Below are 19590 nucleotides of genomic sequence, written 5' to 3'. Positions count from 1 at the left end.
GTTCCTTCAAGACTGATGCAACTCAGCGAAATATTCAGAAGAAAGTAAGAGATAAAATAAGAAAGAAATGAAATGGAGGCGCATCAGTGAGTTTGTAAGGAAAGAAAAAGAGGGAACAGAATTACTTCCGAAAAGAACACCTCAAGAAGGAGATATTTTCTCGGGTGCTTTGTTTTCTAAAATAACTTTGACGCGGTTTGCTCTTCAGAAAAAAATGTTTTGCGGCTGTCATAGAGGCCATGGGGTCAACTTCTCTGATTGAAGGTTGAGTTTGCTGACAAAAGAGAGATAATGGGAATTTTCTACAGAGAATTTAAAAAAAAACAAAACAAAAATGGGATTTTAACAGTAACTAATCGAACATGCGGGTGTGCATACTCAAACACACATACACACACGCGCGCTCGCGCATGCACGAACTGAATGAGAGATTTGACAGCAACTCTTCTGAGTTTGTGATGTGGAGTTGAGGTCATTTCTGAATTATTTCATAATTTTGAATGTTGAGAACTAGCTTCCTTGCAGTAGCAGAATTCCACCCGACGTTATCTAGAACACAAAGAAACTAGGAAAAAAAAAGTTTTATGGGGTAGGTACTTACTATTATTACTATTAATTATTATTACTATTACTTACTCTTACTATTAAATGATGAAATCACTTTTTTCTAAATTGCAATTATTTCGCAGACTATAGCGGAAGTTGTGCAAGAACCAATCATCGGAATTACAAAAGTCGTCCAGTCAGTTCTGCTGGGGAATGTTACACCCAGATGTTTACTCTTCACCCAAGGTCGCCGAATTAATCATATTGACAGAGTAAATAGTAAACAGTATTCAAAGAACTGGGAAAATTAAAGACTATTAGCTTATAAGTGTTTCATAGTTTCTCTTGTTTGGGGTTTTCAGACTTCAATCAAATGTCAAATTCAAACAAAAGTTTAGATAAAAATAATTGTCGACTACTTAACAACAACAGCAGCAGCAGCAACAACAACAACAACAGCAAAACAAACCACTGTCATTTGTTATAAAAATGAGAAGCAAATTTTGGTTTTAGAAAAGAACATGGGGGTTGACCAACATTTTAATTTCTGATCACCTTAGGTCGCAGCCAATGGGAGTGTTGAGAGTATGATAATGAGATATTGACCAATCAGCGAGCATCTTTGTAACGTGAGGAGAACAGGTGGTCTGTCTCTTCCCCAAACCCAGGTAAGAACTTCAGTCGCAATACTACATCCCGTGTATGCCCCGAGTTATTCTTTTAGATTTATGGGAATTAGTATCATTAAAATTAGTGAAACACATTGATTTGAAAATAGTTTCCCAATTATATTTTAATAAACAGCTTCAATGTTCCGGTTTAGCAACATTTTGAACAAGCCAAGTTTAAACCTGATATTAAGGCAGGTGACTAGAATCGAACTAAAACTCTACTTAGTAACAGTCTTTAATGATGTTCAGTTTAGATACAAACGGTTCCTTTCCTACGTTTTGTGTTTGTGTTTCTCACAATCCGGGTGATTCTGGACAGCAAACAGTCGTTTGTAAGTCTGTATGTGATCACTTTGATATGTTTGATCCTATGTGCACTGGTGAAATATGATTATTTACTTGACCTAGGATTTTCTCAATACTTCCTGGAGTAAAACGATATTGGGTAAAATTAGAAGGGAAACAAGTTGCTGCAACTGTTCCTGCTAGCGATAGGAGGGATGTGACGGCGGGGTTCCCGCTGGGTATGTCAGAGTTGGATGGGACCTGCATCCTTCGTGGCTGCTCATGACAAAAAGCTGGTAAATACAGAAGTCCACATGCTGCTCAACAGGCCAAGGTGCAATATAAGGATGAAGCTCCAGATTGGTACAGACAAGATGTGTGCAGTGTGGCAGGGACTCAAGACAAAATGGCCGCTGGTGAAGATTGGTATAAGGGATTGGAAGCAAAGGAGTAGATATAACTCCTCTGCCTAGAGTTTTTTTATTGTTTCTTTATTCGATTTTTAGACACGTGACCTTTCCGCCAAGATTAAATAAGTGCTTAGTTCTCTTCATCCCGTCCAGAGGATAGCAAAATATCAAAAGCAAGTGGCAGAGCCAGTAAAATTAAATAAGGCTCCAGGTCCAGAAGGTATTTGTGGCAGAAAACTCCAATTCTGTGCGAATCATATTAGTGGCTTTTTGTAATACCTATTTCAGCAATTCTAGGATTGATGCTGAATTCCTCCTGCGTAAAAAAACATCTACCATTTGACCAGCTAGAAAAAGTACCAACTCAGTATCTAAACGAATAAAGACCAGTCTAAATGCCATTCACCATTTGTATTCTCTGCCCTGCCAGAGTCGAGTATTACCGGTGATTATTGTTACAAAGTCATACGACTGTTACACAGAACATGATGATGATGATGATGATGATGATGACGACGACGACGACGATGATGATGATGATGATGAGGAGGAGGAGGAGGATTACGACGACGATGATGAGGATGTCAATGAATCATCCCCTTTTAGAGGAAAGGGCGACTAACTCTCCTACAATAAATCTCCTACAAGAAATCGCAGGAAGTAAGCCATTGAGTGTTACTCTTTTTTCTCTTTTTTTCTTCTTTTTTTTTCCTTTTTGTTATAATGCTGCTGACAGAAGGTTGTCTTCAATGTAGGTTAATAGATATAAATATTTTTAAAAATACCGGTCGAAATTTCAATCGCGGGCATTTGCCAACACGTAGGCGAAAGATTTAACCGTTTTGTCGAGCAGATATACTGCAACTCTGAGACACATGAGCTGTCAGCGGAAAACTCATTACGGGGGCAAATCATGGGGTATACTTTGACCTTTGGCCTTTCTATAACTCACGGCTCTCCTTGAAGCCTGTCATCCAAGGCGGAAGACAATAAACCAAGTAGTAAGCCAACATTGACGGCAATCTATTTATAGCGGCACATGGGACAGATACCTTATTTATCTACTCTCATCTAGTTTACCTTTACCTACCTTGACGCTAGCGGGAAACCGCACCCGCCTTCACACTCCCCATGACAAGGTGCAGGGTGGACGGCGGGACAGGGCATTCCCGTACTGACCAGGACTGGGCAAACCAGTGGTGTAAGTGGCTACCCCGGGGTGGTAGAAGTGTGGGAGAGCAAATGTCCATGCTGGCAAAGACAATGCAGGTTCTTATTAGATAGTCTTTGAACACACACACAGACATGCACACACACACACATACAGATATCACACATACACAGACATACACACGCACGCATACACACTACAATACGCACAACACACTACACACATACAGGAGCATACATTTATACATCAAACCAAACAAGGGGACAGGTAACCTACTCACCTGTGTGCTCCTGTTCCCCACACAATCATGTCGCTATGCCCTCAGGTGTGTACCACTCAATTTTTCGGAAATCTTAGCAGGGTACCCATGTTTCTAGGGCGGAGTCATTGCTGAAGTCAGCTACGCCTAACCTGGCATTGGGGTCCCCAGCCCTGGGATATGAACCCGTGAACCAAAGATGTACCACCCTTCCTACCTTGTAATTTCAAAATATATTCCAAACAAAAAATACAAAAAAAACTTCTCTTTAATTAGTCTTATTTGTTGTTGCTTATATATCTTCACGATTTTGCGGGATGAGTGAAACTGCGTGCAATCATTGTTGTTGTCATTAAAAGGTCAAGTAAATAAGAAGGAGACTGACATATGAGTAGTTTTTATGACCTTTCTGTTTGACCCTAACCCTGGCGAGGTTCTCGCTGCTTTGAAGTATTTTGAATCCTTGTTTGCTGTTGTGGACTGACCAAGGTTGGATGAAGGCCAATGAAATATCCTGTGATGAAATAGAGACGATATTTGCGACCCAGGTCACCCGACAATTATATTTTTCCGGTCTCTTTCAGGTACACACAGAAATACGGACAGACAGGATCCTTTACTTCTCCCGGGCCTTCCGTCCGTCCGTCCGTCCGTCCCCATCATCTCGTGTCTCAATGATGAAGAATGTTGTTTGTTTTGTATTTCTATTTTCGTTTATGATCTCTACACATTGTTTTTATTGTGCATCTTGGATTGCAGTGTCTGAGTGTTTGTTACAAGCTTTGCAGGCGATTCGAAACTTATGTCAACTGCTTTCCTCATTCACACTCGCGCGCCCTCTGTGGTCGAGGAAGTGTTCAAGGATTTTTGAAATAATTCTGTGTGTGTGTGTGTGTGTGTGTGTGTCTCACTGTCTCTCTCTCTCTCTCTCATTGTCTCTGTCTCACTGTCTCTGTCTGTCCGTGACTGTTCATTAGCGTGTGTGTGTGCTTGTGTGTTAGAGAGTGTGTGTGTGCTTGTGTGTGTGTGTGCTGCACTGCAATATATTCCTCCCACGACTAAGTGATGAGATCAGCAAACAAACGTAAAAAAAAAGTACAAATTAAAAGGAACAAAGAACCGAATTAATTCTTACTTTTAATCAAATCAATTAATTAGTCGGCGAATCAATTAATCAATCAATAAATAATGTACTCAATCAAACTTCATACTTATTTCAATGAATATCACTACTGTCAAAGCATTCAACTTCAATCGTCTGATTAAAAACAGATTAAACAAACTAATTTAATAAAGTTATGGCTATCTAAAAGACACATGTTCTGTAGTTTCTAATGTACTCTGTGCATAGCACATACAATGTTTTGACCAAAAATCCTTTGCAAGTTGTACACAACACACAAATTATTTGTAAAGACATGCGCACTGGCACGCACACACACAGTTTTACAATGTAGCCTCTCTCTTTGCCACCAGAGCTAAGTAGACATTTACATACATTAACTGTTTGCTACACGCAGCAAAGTATAGTTCATTATGTATTCTTTGCAAGTTTACAAACGGTTATTTGAAATAAATAAGCCAAGGTGTCGATCTGAAGATTGAGGGGAGACAATGCACTGTCATAAGGAGGGACAATCAATGAATGTTTCCGTCAGACACAACTTGCCAGAGAATTATTTCCGTGTTTGTATGAACTCTTGCCCCGAGTTTCACCAAAGTCTTTATACTTCGTGTGCCTCGCACTCTCCGCCTAAGCGTATTTCGTCTGCCCTACGACCTCCAGCAGCCCGCGTGCCAGGGTCACGGCCGTTTCGTCAGCTACGTCACCGTTATCGAAGGCGAGGTTCTGTCCGCTGGGAAGGCAGCTTGGAGCAGGATCCGGCCAGACACATGGACTGCCTGCAGACCGAGCCTTGCAGTCCCTCTGCAGGTACACCAGGACATCTTGCAGGGCGTTGATGCTGGTGGTCAGCAGGGACTTGCTGAGTTTCGAACCCTTGCCGCTGGTGCGCAGACGGAGGAGGTAAAACCGGTAGTTGGTGACCCTCCCGCCGAGGTCCTTCAAACAGCCGAGCCCGGGGGTGCAAGATGGCTCCTGGAACAGCTCCTTGTTGCACAGTTGGATCTTGAGAAACAGAAGGTAAGTGGTGATCATGGGGAACCAGAGATGGTGTTCATTGTTGGTCACGTGTTTATGGTAAGCTAGTGTTGTTGGTAACTGATGCTCATAGTAACTACTGTTGATGTTGTTGGTAATTGATGTTTATAGTGAGCTAGTTGTTGTTGGTAACTGATGTTGATGGAGAGCTAGTGTTGATGCGCTGGTAAGCGATGTTCACAATGCACGAGTGTTGATGTTGATAATGTTATCTATCGTGGTGTGGAGACAGCTTCATATTTTCCCTGTCCTCCATGAATGCATGGCAACCAAGCTTACAGATGAAGTAATATGTGTAGATATGTATGCGGGGATGTTTATGTTGTGCATGCTCTATCCAAGTATGTACTCATGCTTTTAAGTGTAAAAAGCGTGCACTAGTGTATGTGCATGTATGTGTGCATACGTATCCTGCTACTATAATGCATGTGCATGTGTGTATGTTTATGTATGTGCATATTTATATGCAATGTACGTATATGCATGTCTATCCCTGAATGCGTGCGAATACACATGTATAGATACTCACCCGCTTGTTCGATGTGATGGGTATGTTGTAGAGGTCCTGAAAAAAGACCAAAAATATTATTAATTTTATCTCCCATCCAGTTAATAACCTCTTTAGAAACCTTTCCCTTCTAAACATAATAAGCTTCCTGTTTGCTAAGCAACATTCTAATGTAAACTTTGCCTCAAAGCTCGTCTCACTCAATGAAAGTCGGTCATGTCTTGTAATCTGACCTCACACACCAGTCCACCCTGTAGTGAAGTCTTGCTCTCCCGGAACTAAAGCCTTCGGCGCGGCTACTCCATTCAGGCAGACCACAACAAGAAGCGAGCGGTGGGTACCCTGCATAGCGACACAGGTGTTCCTCCCTTCCCCCCGCCCAAACTCAGCTTGACCTTCGACCTCGCTGTTCAAACCCCGTGTTGGTGTAATGAAAATTAACCCTGAAGATTTCGCTGTCAAAGAACAACAAGGGGGGATGTAGCAAAGAGGCCTGCCCTCCCTCACCCACACCCCCCACACACCCAACACACACACACACACACTCAAACACACACAAACAACTGCAGTCATGCACGACGTGCGTCACTTCCGATTTCTTGGGAAATGAGGTCAGCACCTGGGTTTCCTTTGTGGGGTTCCTCACAAAGTCTCGCGTGGCGTACAGTTCATTACTCGCAACTAATTATAGCCACAGATCGAAACTTCGACAACCGCGTGTACGAGGTGGTCACGTGAGTAAACAGGAGGGGTAGAGGGGACTAACATGGCTGTTTGCTCCTTCGCAACCATCGAGACTTAAGTGGCAACTTCACTGAGGGACACAGTTCAAGACTGTGCCTTATCGTGCTTGATTAATAAAAAATAATAATTTGTAGTTTGCGTGTTTGTCACACATATAATACATGTACACGCACGCAACAACACAGGCATAGAGTTCATAAATCTCGATATTTCAGGTTTGTTTGCGTATTTCAATAGCTTGATAATATGATGTGATTTTCTTCATATCTATCATGTCCTGACTGAAATGATTCAACAGAGAAATGGAAGAGACTGGAGGAGAGTAAAGACGATGGATTGCGAAGAAACGTGAAGTAGAAGAATGCTGGCATCAGGGAGACGGTCAGAAAGACACAAACACAGAGACCTACGAGGCCCCCCACAACCCACCTTGATGGGGGAGTAAAACTGTTGAAGGGTGTTTGTCAGTTTGTCAACCAGCGGCTTGCATCCAGAGCCTGTCAGCGTCCAGTAGGTTGACTGTGTTGTGAATCGTCGCATCCGGGTGTGTGGGGCTTGTATTTCATCATCCACCCCTTTCACACCAACAGTTCTACTCATCGAGTCTCGGACGCCGAACCACAACATCAGCAACACAGCCAGCGACTCTGTGGACAGACATCCTGGAGGTAATTCACCTGCCACAGTCCCAGTACATCAAAGCTTGGCAATGTTTCAAACATCCTCACACAGTTACATATTTATTTGTTTACAAACAAGCTAAGACCAATCTACTAACAAATTAAATTTTTATGGCTGTAAAAATTAGAAGTTTTGTTTTCTTTGTCAGCGAATATGGACACTTCTCACACTTCATCTCTTATTTGAACTTGAATGATGATGTGTACTTTTGTGTCTCATTTCTTCCCTTCACATTGTCTTTTAATCATCTATGCGTACGGGTAGAAAATGTACCCTTCATCTGTCAAATTTCGTCTCAACTACAGAGAAATGTTGTGACAGACTCAGGATGTACAGGGACACCATTCTCCTGGCCTTGACATTCTCTTATTACAACGGCGGTATTACAAATATCAAATTCATCGCACGTTTTAAATTTAATAATCAGAACAAAATAATTAATTAATAAATCCCTTGAGTCTTATTACCTGATAGCTTCATGGTGCTGTTGTTCGATCAGTTAGTAAGTAGCTTTCTTAGTGAGGTAGGGTAGCTGGAGCTTGTCAACAACGGATTTTATGAGAACCTTAGGAAGCTGTTAACTTGTATTGCCTGTGTATGTCTGATAACATGTACCTTTATATACCTGGCTCTCACCTGTCGTGACACCCAACTTTCGATAACATTTGCAGGACTTTGGAAAATCAGAATCAGCGAGTGGAATTTTGAGAAACCCCTAGAATGTGATGGGATGAATGAGGAATGAAACCTAAGGTTAGAGTGGTTTTCGATAAAGAGATCTTGATTGGAGCTCAGGTGAAGGAAGTTTAAAGTGAAGTTCCCATTCACACCTTGCCATCAGTGCGTGGCGGAAGTGGGGAGAGTAGTGCGGGTGGGTCCAACAGTTCCTTATCACATTCACTCTATCTATCTTTCTTTGTTATCGTGTCTGTCTGTTTGTCTGTCTGTCTATCGCGAGTATACGATACGCAGTAAGGGTGTGTCATCGACTTTATTTATTCATTTCTGTAATTCTCTCTTTCGAGAAGGATGCTCAAAATCCATCGAGTTCACATTCCATCTTACTCCTACCACCCCCTCCCTTTTTTTTGTTTTTTTTTTGTTTACTACTACATCTTTCTCATTTTTTATTTTGCTGTCGTTCTTTTCTTCTCTCCTACTTCATCCTTTTTCTGTTACATTTTAGACTTGGTTACTTTTGATCAGTTTTCAAGTTCAATCCCTTGCATGCACTTTATCCTGTCTACAAGTCTACATGTCTACATGACAACCCTCGGGGTCAAGGGTGGCTGTTTGTGGGGGCTTCCCCGCAATTAGTCGGCAGAAATGCTGGGTTCACCTGTCAGCAGGTATTTAATTTTCGTCCCGCTAGCTTCGCCCTGTTTTCTGAACTCTAAACCATTTTCTTAAAACTTTGATTGAAGTTCGTCTCACAAAGGTTACAACGCTTTCTTACAACCTTCTCATGTCCCACAACCACAGGGAGGTAGTCACTGGACCGTGATGTCACTTGAATAGCTTTAAAAAGCCTTGTAAGTCCTGGTTGCTAAGACAAGCAGGTATTTGAATTAGGAACTAGGAATTACTGTCCTTTTTTAATTTTATATTTGTTTCTGGTGAAATCTTGAAGTACTTTACAAAATTTCTCGTTCACATTTAGAACGGGTGGATTCTAATAATAAAAATGTAATCATTACTTAGTTTTGCGAACATTTTAATTTTATCTTTTTACTTTGGAGGAAGAAAGTCTCCCGAAGTTCCACTTTATTTTTAGACACATCGCTTTGGAGTTTACACCTCTAAAATCAGGTATTTGTTTTAATTGTCTGGTAAGGAAAAGGACAAGAAGCAAACTGGTTTAATACACGTGACTAAATATAGGGAAATTTGTGTAAATAGCTGATTTATTTATTTTGTCGAACTAGGACCAAACCTACCCACGTGTCTTTACATCAGGTCAGTAGGAAGTTGTAAAAGTCAGCCACGGGATGTCTCTGAATGGATGTTAAGATATGACATCTGTTACAGTACCTCACACAGGTGTTGGATACCCGATTACAACAATATAACCTGCAGGCATAGCCTTAGATATATATATATATAAAGAAATGGAAATAAAGAAGGTTAAAGTCTTTCAAATATGTCTCTTTGAATTTCGTTTAGGAGCTTTAATATTTCGTCGTCAATTTAAAAGGGAAGGACTTCCGGCGAACATGGCTTGTCACATCACATCAGGAAAGCTCCACAATAGATGTGCCTTCCACCCGTATAACCCAGCTTAGCCATGTTCTTATCTTCTTTCCTGACAATAAATATAACCCAAGCTTGTTTTATTTAGTATTTATTTATAAAGTGACTGGTGTTTCTAACAGATTATTTGGACATTGATTCTAATGTAGGTCTTGTGAAGTAAAGATTTTAGCTATAAAAAGTAGGTGGAGATAAAACGAAAATTTAAAAAAATATTAAATTAAATGTAAAAAGGGAATTATTCCCATTAGAATTGATTCTACTGTTCATTGTCCGCTTTCCTGAACGAAGTATATTTGGTTTGGCTGTAGTGTTGATCGAAATGATAAAAGGTAAATGTTTGTCACGTGACTGTACGGGCGGTGGGTGTTGATGTGTTCAAGCTTTTGTGAGGGCGAGGACCATCTCTTCTTACTCACGGCCTTACCTACCCCGATTGTCCACCGAAGATTCAACAATTCCACAACTGGTATAACTTCGGGAAGTCACAAAGTTATTCTGAAGTCTCCAAACATTGTTGACCGTGTTTTGTTTGTCAGCAACCAAAGCGAATTTATGAGTCTCGTTAATGTTTATTCTTTTAGTGAGCCTTTCATGGATGTGTTCACTCTTGATTTTCCCCTCCTACACAAAGGGAGGAATCCTGGCGGTGACATCTCGCCAGCGAAAGTAACAAAGGTCAGTGAGTGCAGTTCCTGTAGATGACTTGGCTAGCGAGTCATCAGCCGTGAAAACACTAGTGTGACCTCACACACAGGCACGCAATGCGCATGTCAGAGAAATGTGGGTCAGATGGCCGAGAATATCGTGTACAAACTGTAACCTTGACCCGGAAACATCTAGTCGCTCTCTCTCTCTTCTTTTTGTGTCGGGTGTGGCGGCAGGTCAAAGGTTAAACGCTCGTCACCAATAATTTATAGTCGAGATCGACTTGAGGAATTTGTTCCTCGTTTCTGACACAGTTGTTCGTTTATATGTACAAACAAGCCAAATAAACAGGTTTAAAATAAATAGAAGAAAATATAGAACGTTAAAACTGATATATAAATAGTGGATGAGGTTCTGTACTGCGTGCGTGTGTGTGCGTGAGAGAGAGAGAGAAGGGATGAGAGAAATAAATACACAAGTGAAGAATGAGGTGTCAACCTCAATAAGTTATGAAAGGGACATCCTGTGTACAGCAGGTTCAAGAGTATAATGGCTTAACCGTTTCTCTACCCTGACGTCATACATTATCAAGAAAATTCAAATGAAGTGGCAGATCGAAAGTTTACAAAATCACAAAAGAGTGCGTGGAAGAAATTAATTTAGACAATCCAGCCACGCTTGCTAGCACTTCCTAGTGATTATTGAATCCTGTCATAAGCTTTTCCAGATGTACCCGAGGTGTGGCCGCTTACCTTAAAGGTCCTTCCTCCATAGTCATCAGTAATTAGCGGACTGCAGGGTGACGTAGAGTGAAAGGTCGTGACAGCCTATTGACAGTCCTAATAAATAAATAAATCGTTCGTTTTCCATTTGTTGTTTTACGTAGAAGAGCGCGTGCTTCCTCAAAGCCCTAAAAACAAGGGTGCTTCACACCCGACAACTTCCTCTCCTGCGCGAGCACAGTGACGTCTGGCACCATCCTCACTGGAGACAGCAGAAACTTTCCCTCGAGCTGTGGAGCCTTCCTTGAAGATGTTGCACGTTACACCCTCGGCCATGTTATCTTATTTCTCGTTGTGTGATATGTGTGCAGCGATGACAATCTTCCTTCGTCACGACAGAGTCCGATAGTCGTCAACCCGTAACTTCCACAGCAATTATTCGCTTGAGTATAGTAGTGTTGTATTGTTTTTCCTCATCATCGTCGTCGTCGTCGTCTTCATCGTCATCGTCCCAGGTTTACCTGCAAATTAATCCTAATATTCAGGAGGAAAAAAATAATTTAAACAATTTTCAAACCATGCAGGAAGTAGAAATGCAAAGCGAAGAATAAGCCGACAAAGACTGAGAACCTTTCCGTGAACCATTTCAATAAGGACGGAGACAATGGACGCGCCAGCGAAAGCAGAGAGCTTATAGGGCTAAGGAAGCTAGAGACTACATGCGATAGTTTTTGTTTGTTTTGGTTTGTTTTGTTGGGGTTTTGTGTGTGTGTGTGGGGGGAGTAGACTAGGGGTGGGTGGTTTTTTTTTTTTTTTTTTTTTTTTTTTTTTTTTTTTTTTGCATGGTTTGACAATTTCATAGCATCAACATCTCGATTTTTCTTCCGCAGATGAGAGTTGATTGAATCGCCAAGCTGATATACTGAACCAACTGACACCCAGGGTATCTTTGCCGCCGACAGTGAAACACCTGCTGATCACTGATGGAAATTAATGAATAGACAGGCAGGTTCTGCTTCAAGGAGAATAACTGTCATATTGAAAATTCGTAAGACCTGCGCTTTTGAACTTACTTCTGTTTAAAATGTGCAGCTTTACTTAAAAGGGAAGTCATGATTATATATTTTAGGTTCTACTTAAATTATTCTTTGCATGAGTCTGGTTTATAAAATCATGTTCGCCGAACCAACTAGCATGCCTAAGATTACTCTTAGAACCATTTCCATTTAATATGCATTTTGTCTCACTTTCTCCCTTCCTTGAATGCAGCAGGGATTTCTCCCTTGTCGGAAACAACCAATAAGTACTAAATAAAAAGTTTTGCAAAATTTATGTCGAAAGTTTCACTGGACTCACTCACACTACCATATATGTAATGTAATTCAAAATTTCCACCGACATCCCGCTATAGGCAAACAGATTTTTCTGTCATATCCTTTCACATGACATCAACATCAATGAAAAGCTTTATTTAGAGAGTCAAAGTTCAAACGGCGGCATCCTGGGTCATCAAAACTAGGTCACCATAGGTCACGCGAGGCCATGCTGTATATAGGCCTGCTTCAATTCATTCTCATTCTTCCTAATTATCATTATTGTTCTTATGCTGTTTATTGTTATTATTATGCCTTCTTTTCTGCATTTGTGTTTTCGTATGTTTATAAATTTTCATTCTATCACAAATTTTTTCAAGATCGTTTTTAATCATATCCTCTCTTGCCACTCCCATTCATTAAACACTCCGCATCATAGTAAGAGCTCAAAACAAGATTCTCGGGACATTTTCCTTCCCCGTCCCTCTTTCTCTCTCTATCGCATGTTTTGAATACCACAGTGACTTCATCTATGACTTCGTGTGTGTATATATATAAACACACGACATACTTGAATGATTCATCAGACCACATACTAACATGCACACACATAAAAATAAATATATTAACAAATTTTGTTGCTTGTGAAAACTTTAATGTCTTTAGTGCAAATAAATTATAAATTATGAAATGTTATTTACACAGTTTGACTGCAGATTGTGCATAGCACATACACTGAGAGCTTGTCAGCTTACACTGCACAGTTTGTGACAAATAGAAGTTGGAAACTTTAGAACTTATGAAAACACACAAACAGCTTCAAAACAACAGCCGTAGTGGACACGTTTGGGCATCTCTGAGAATACTGTCCCAGACCGAAATGTACATACATTGTAAATCATCCGTCTTTAAATAGCTTTTCTGATATATAAATATAAATATGGGTTGCGTGGTTAACATCGTATACAATTTGAGCAATTAAAGGCATGTGAAAGAACTCAAAAATCTCTTTAAAAGAAAATAAATACAGTTTTCAATGAGCTACGTACAGTTCGTCTGAAAAAAATCTGTTGCATTGGTTGGAAGCTACTCATTTGTCAATTTGTTAACAGTGGCATTACTTTTAAAATAAATTTTTTGATGAAATTGGGAAAAAAAGTTGTCTATGTGAGGAGATTACATCCTCTACAACTTCAAACAAAATTAACAGTAATTGATAGTAATTCGGAAAACTTTAACCTGTGAAATAATACTAAGATGTTTGTTTTAGTATTTCATATTAACCTTCTTTTTCAGGAATATCAAAAGAAGAAATCGAAAAGACACTATGAGAATAAAGGAGCTGTCCAAATCCCAATGTCTCAGAAATGTCACGTGACACCGGCGTCAACGTCAGACCTCGGTCACTCTCCGTCACAGGTACTGCACGCGCTTGGTGACCTCCAGCAGCCCGCGTGACAGGGTCACGGCCGTTTCGTCAGCCACGTCGTTGTTGTCGTAGGCCAGCCCCATCCCGCTGGGCAGACAGCTGACCGCAGGGTCGGGCCACGTGCAGTCCGATGACGTCAGAGCGCCGCTGGTCACGCCTGACTGACACTCGTGCTGCAGGTTGACGTACACGTCCTGCAGGGCGTTCACAGTGCTGTTCAGTAGGGGCTTGCTCAGCTTGTTGCCCTTGCCGCTGTTACGCAGGTTGCGCAGGTAGTAACGGTAATTCACCAACCGTTTCCCGAGGTCGGACAGACACTCAAACCCAGCGACACAAGATGGCTCGTCGAAAAGATCCTTTTGGCAAAGCTTGATCTGGCAAGGAGAAGAAAAAAAAAAGATGTTGATGTCAGTGACAATGAGGATGACAATGAGAACGGGGACAATGAGACTCAAATCCAGCTGCGACCAGTTACAGTAAAGTTAACGGTAAACAATTTATTGTAGATTTCTGGTTCAGACTGTATGAAAGTCCGTAAAAGTGTTTATAAATGTATGAAGCTTAATAATGGACACGAATTGCTTTGTACATAAATGAAGAACATTAGCGTCTGAACAGGTAAACCGACAGAAATGTGATCATATGGATAAGAATTTGTTTGAATTAACGATGAATGAGTAGTAATCATTGTAAGTATAATTTTGTGTTCACTTACTCTCATGTCGTACTCCACAGGTATGTTATAGAGATCCTGGAGGAAAACAAACAACAGAGGTAATAAACACCCTGGTTAAAACTGTGATGTTATCTTATTTCCTAAATTAACATAACCCTTCGATAAACCCCAAAGATTAAATAAAAGACCTGTACGACATTTTGAAAGTGTGTGAATGACAATAGCAATGACAACAATCTTTATTTACGAGGGCAAAGAAAGAAACAAAGAAAACAATTCAAGTAATTATCAAGGATACAATCTACAAAAAAATGTAATTGAAAGGAAAAGATGAAGTGAGAGAAAACAAACCTTAATTGGCGTGTAAAAGAGCAAGGTAAAGTTGGTCAGTTTGTCCACTAGCGGCTTGCTTCCCGCGGATGGAAGTGTCCAGAAGCTGGGTGTGCTGGTGAAACGCCGCAGCCGGACCAGCAGCCTCTCGATCCCGTCATCCTCCTCTTCCGCGCCAAGATGGCGGGTGTGGGCGGGGCAGCAACAGAACAAGACGAGAAGCAGGGGAACCAACGTGGCTGCTGGAAAGATATGGAGTGGAGATGGTAAGAAATTGATTGATCTTTCTGTTATACTCTGGTATTTACAAACAGCTTAAAGAAAACTGAAAAAATTGCTTTTAAAAAAAATTAAGTAAAATATTGAGCGACAATTACAAAGCATGTTAGGAACGAGAGAAGATGTTAACAGATATTGTTATAAACTTCAGTTAACCATTTTTTTCACTTCCAGTCCTAGTCTTTAAACATTGATCAAAGCTTACTGATGTCGCAAAAGTTGTTTGCTCATAATATCACAATTTATTATTCCTTTGACTAGCTGCTTGGGAGACCAAGTTCCAGAAACAATTAATTTCGTTTATTAATAATTAATTGTAGTGTTGTAAAGCCTCAAATCTGAACTAATATCACCGATGTTGGTTTGCCGACGCATTACCCTTTATCACCAAGAATAAATTCTCAGACTTCAGATATACATTATATCGATGCTAAATTCTTTCGCAGTAAATGTAAACAATAATAACTTTGCTCTCAGCCCAAACGCTAGTATTAAGGTGAGAATCTGAAATAACTATCACTGGTCACAGAGAACTGGATAAAGCTTACCTGAGATATTCATGTTTTAGTGTGAAGACTTCTGAATTCCTTGCAGAGTTTAGGCCAAGCGTTCGAAGACAGGTGAAGCTGGTCTTGAACCGAATTCGCTCTGCTTACCTGTCCTCTCTACCTTTTATTTATACCCGTCGCGTGGCCAGTTTCGATAACTGGACAGAAAGGAATTATGAAGGGTTTTTAAAAATCAGAAAATGGAAAGTTTCGAAAGAAAACCTTTCTGATGGCAAGGGTGTTAAAAGCTAAGATTAGATTCGTTTATGATAAAGAAGCGAGTGAGTGGTTACAGGAAGTAAAAGGCTGGGACAAGGTGCGACTTTCCTGGGTCTGGGTGCGTCGTCGTCACAAGCTCATCTACCTACCCACCGCCATGACTTCAAAGGCACTGCCGGATTTCCGCCACCTTCTCCTCAGTTTAGAGAAGCCCCCAGTTCGTTGGTTTGTCTTTTTGGGGATTTTGTAATTAGTTGTGATGAGCGAGCTGGACAAAAAAATTACGATTTGCTTTCTCACTGTTACGTTTTGATTATTAGAAAGAGGGTCAGAGCGGGCCACTCCAGTGTGCGCGGAGTGCATGTCATCACAAGAAAGGATCAGAATGAATGAGCAGGTGTGTGTGTGTGGACGCGCTAATGTTTAAAAAAAAATGTTGGGGGTAAATGTAGGCCTTCAAAAGTTTTTGTACATCACCATAGAATGTTGTTATAAATGTATACCTGTGTGTCTTTTTGCAGATGACATTACTTCAAAATTAGTTTCATTAATTTTTAACCATTCAGACTTAATACTCCTAAGGTGTAAAATAAAGTATAAGCTATGACCTTTTATTTCAAATAAAATCAAAGAATTATGTTGTCATCAGCGCGTAAACTAATTATAACAAGATTTAAACAACTTTGCCATCGTAAGCAGTTCGTGTGTAAAATATATTGACAGGTAAGCCCATCAGCAACCATAAAATGTGGAAGCAAAAGTGGATGACCACCTGGGAAGGAAAAAAAAGCTAGAAGTGATCACGTGACCTTCGTGTTGTTGTGAAATGAGGTTATAGTGCTCTCGCTTATCTTGTGTCAGTTTTTTTAATAATTCTTTTGTGTGAGGACGATGTCCATCTTCTCTCCCTCTCCCGACCTTCCTGATGTTAGCAGGGAAACTGCTTTAGACACCGTTCCTCGCAGAGGGGGACAGTTTTGCTGAGTAACTTTTCCTTCCTCCATCCGTCTATCCTTTCCTCATTACTTTTCACTGCCCACTCTAGTTTACTTTCTCCCTCCTCTCATTCCTCACCTCTTGTCTTGAGCAACTCACTGGTCACGTGTTATGTTTTTTGACTAACATGTTGACCGTAATCGGGAACTTTCCTGACTGTCGGAAATGTCTTCCCCTTTCTTGGCGCGAGCTTGGAGTCGAGTTTGGGAAATGGAATCCTTGTGGTGGCTTAGACAGGTAGGGGATAGGGGACAAGGGGCAGGGGATAGGGAAGTTTGTAGGCGCTAATACACAAGTGGAATGTGTAGACACTCTGTCCGTGTTGGGTCTACTAAAGTCCCCTACTCTGTGTTTACTTCGTCTGGAAAACTCTGGAGTGATTTGTTCCGAAATTCCGTGTCTTTGGCCTGCCAGGACAGTCCGTGGTTTTACAAGACACTTCAAGATTTTATTTGTGCAATTTTAGAGATCAGCTGCAAAAATTAGAAAGTAAAATTCCAGAGAATTAAGTGATTGTAATGTTAATATGAAATAAAATATATTATAATCTGCGTCCAGAAAGACTACCCCATAACCCAATCCAACCTTCCCCCCCCCCCGTTTTTTATTGTTTGTATTCAGAAACGAAAGAGAGAAAGGATGCAAACATACGAAATTTTAATTTCCTTTTCCCAGGCAGTGATGTCTATCTGATCTTGAAATTTTTAAAAGAATGCAGGCGAAATAAATGGTTTAAAATATTTCTAATGAGTTCTTCAGTAACAACTCAGGTGTAACATCTCTGATATTAAAATAAAACCTAGACTATGTTGTGTGCAAGAAACGGTAATGGGTTTTCTCTGCTCCACCACCACCCACGACCCTCTGCCCTCTAACAGTCTTCTTCCACGATAAACGCCTCAGCAACTTTAGGAAATCGTTCCCGAAAAAAACATGAAGTTTTTGTGAGTTGAACTTGAAACCACTGAGTAAGGTGGACGTGAATGACAACAATAACTGTAAGACAGCCGCCACTCAGGCCGTCGAGGACCCGGAAGCAGCGACAGTCAAGCAGGACCTCGGCCCCCGATGTTGCGAGCGAGGGGCAGGGCAGGGACTACAAACACTTTCCCTGGAAATCTGGGGTCGAGCTCGTGGTGACGACACCCGCAGGTAACAACCGGCATTACGAGAAACTGTTTCACTGCTAACGAGGGTCACAACACGTCGTGGCCACACCCTGGTGCACACTGACAGCAACACCTGTGTGATGAGCTGCGCGATGTTTGTGGTAAATCTGACTCTGACCTGACCCTCAACCTCACCCTTACACTGACAGTTATTTCTATTCGGGATAAGTTTGTGATTTCCGAGGGAAGAAGCCAAACACAGAATGAAATGTTATGCCGGGTTAGAAATGGCCTGAAGCTGACTCAGTCCTAATTCGTTCTTAATTCAAAAGTCGATGATCCATCTGGTTTGGTCTTGAGTGGTAATGTGTTCCAGATCTTAATTTGCCCAAGCCCGGAGATGAAGGCATCCAAGATAATTGTTCCCAGCAAACATGGCTGCCCCTCCCTCGTGGTTACTGTCAAAACTAACTTTGTGGCCTTTCTACTTCTAATAGTGTAGCATAGTTTATCCGACATTCCTCCTCCTTTTCCTTTTCTCTCTTCTTCTTTATTTTATATGATTATTATTATTATTATTATTGAGATGATGCTGCACAGGTATGTACTAATTCGTATCAGTTAGTTCTCTCCTCTTCTGTATCAAATGAACCTACAATAAATAAATTAATTAATCAATCAATCTTTCTTGTCTTCCCAGCTCTCTGTCTTCCTTCTTTTTTCTCATGTAACTTAGTGCCGTCCACTAAATGCGCCCATAGTTAGAGTGGTGATGGAGACCTCACTGTTGTTGTTGCTGTTGTTTGGTGTCTGCATTGACCTGAAATACATCTCTCGTCTCTCTGGACACGTGACTTTGCTCAACCAGCTGCAGGCATCGACAGCAAGACAAAGATTTCCGTAACGCCTGCAACCTCGTATACGACATGTCCGCCCCCTGCCTTTCTTTGTGGTTCAGAATTATTGTCGATTGTAGCTGATCCTCGTGAATCATGTTCACACTGATAGGGATCACAAACTTTGGACACACCTTATAGGGTCTTGATAACTACATTAGACAAAATGAAAAGCTGATCCACGCACACACACGCGCGCACACAAAGAACTAGAAGATGATCACTTTTATTCTGTTTTATCTAAGAACAAACGCATGTATCTTTCTCTAATTTTTTTTTTCATTTCTAATTTTATTTCATTGTTTCACACCAAGGCTTCAAATGTTTTTGTTTTGCATGATGTGCGTCACCGCTATCACTGCCGATGTCCGTCACCTCTACAGCGGAGCCCTGCACGTTACCTTTGCTGTAGAGTCCGCTGTACGTCACCACAAACACGCAGTCCGATGCACAGACTATAATGGAGGGCTTCTTTTCTACAACATGTATAAGAGGTCTCACCATCGGTAAGTATCAATAACTTTGTCAATCTGTGCTTGTAATCCACCAACTTGTATTTTCAGAACATACAAAGTTCAGCTGTACATAACGCCTTTCACTGTGAATGACAGACATGACAAGATTCGATTCAAAAAGATTGGAAAACTTTGATTACTGTTTGCTCGAAATGTGAAAAGTAAGATTTAAAGTTTAATTAAACAGAAAATAAATTAAATCTCGCATATACAAGTCAGTAGGA

General features: G+C 40.9%; 1 protein-coding gene and 1 long non-coding RNA gene across 9 annotated transcripts in view; one reads left to right on the top strand and one right to left on the bottom strand.

The window, feature by feature from the left end:
• Positions 1–5078: 5078 nt before the first annotated feature.
• On the bottom strand, positions 5079–6164 carry LOC112564898. Its single transcript, XM_025240006.1, has 2 exons — positions 6033–6164; positions 5079–5470 (listed from the first exon to the last, which is right to left on the bottom strand). The coding sequence occupies exons 1-2, from the start codon at positions 6147–6149 to the stop codon at positions 5096–5098; spliced, it is 492 nt and encodes a 163-aa protein (XP_025095791.1). The 5' UTR covers positions 6150–6164; the 3' UTR covers positions 5079–5095.
• LOC112564899 overlaps positions 5347–19590 on the top strand; it is a 31542-nt gene continuing 17298 nt past the window's right edge. For 3 of the 8 annotated variants that reach the window (XR_003099281.1, XR_003099282.1, XR_003099278.1), the window contains exons 1-6: positions 5347–5485; positions 7054–7423; positions 11947–12104; positions 13666–14286; positions 14534–14572; positions 14877–19357. This is a non-coding gene — a long non-coding RNA (uncharacterized LOC112564899). The remainder of the gene's footprint in view (positions 5486–7053; positions 7424–11946; positions 12105–13665; positions 14287–14533; positions 14573–14876; positions 19358–19590) is intronic. The other 5 variants (XR_003099285.1, XR_003099279.1, XR_003099283.1 and 2 more) reach the window with 5 other exon arrangements.

The sequence above is a fragment of the Pomacea canaliculata genome, linkage group LG5, assembly GCF_003073045.1.
Source record: "Pomacea canaliculata isolate SZHN2017 linkage group LG5, ASM307304v1, whole genome shotgun sequence".
Taxonomy (NCBI): Eukaryota; Metazoa; Mollusca; class Gastropoda; order Architaenioglossa; family Ampullariidae; genus Pomacea; species Pomacea canaliculata.
This window is presented reverse-complemented; position numbering and strand designations above follow the sequence as displayed.

What these genes read in the sequence shown, in the direction of transcription:
- LOC112564898 (XM_025240006.1), bottom strand. Translation starts at nt 6,149, where the DNA reads ATGTTTAGAAGGGAAAGGTTTCTAAAGAGGTTATTAACTGGATGGGAG. An exon ending in CCATCACATCGAACAAGCGG is followed by an intron (nt 5,471 to 6,032) that starts GTGAGTATCTAT and finishes CTGTTTCTCAAG; the next exon opens with ATCCAACTGTGCAACAAGGA.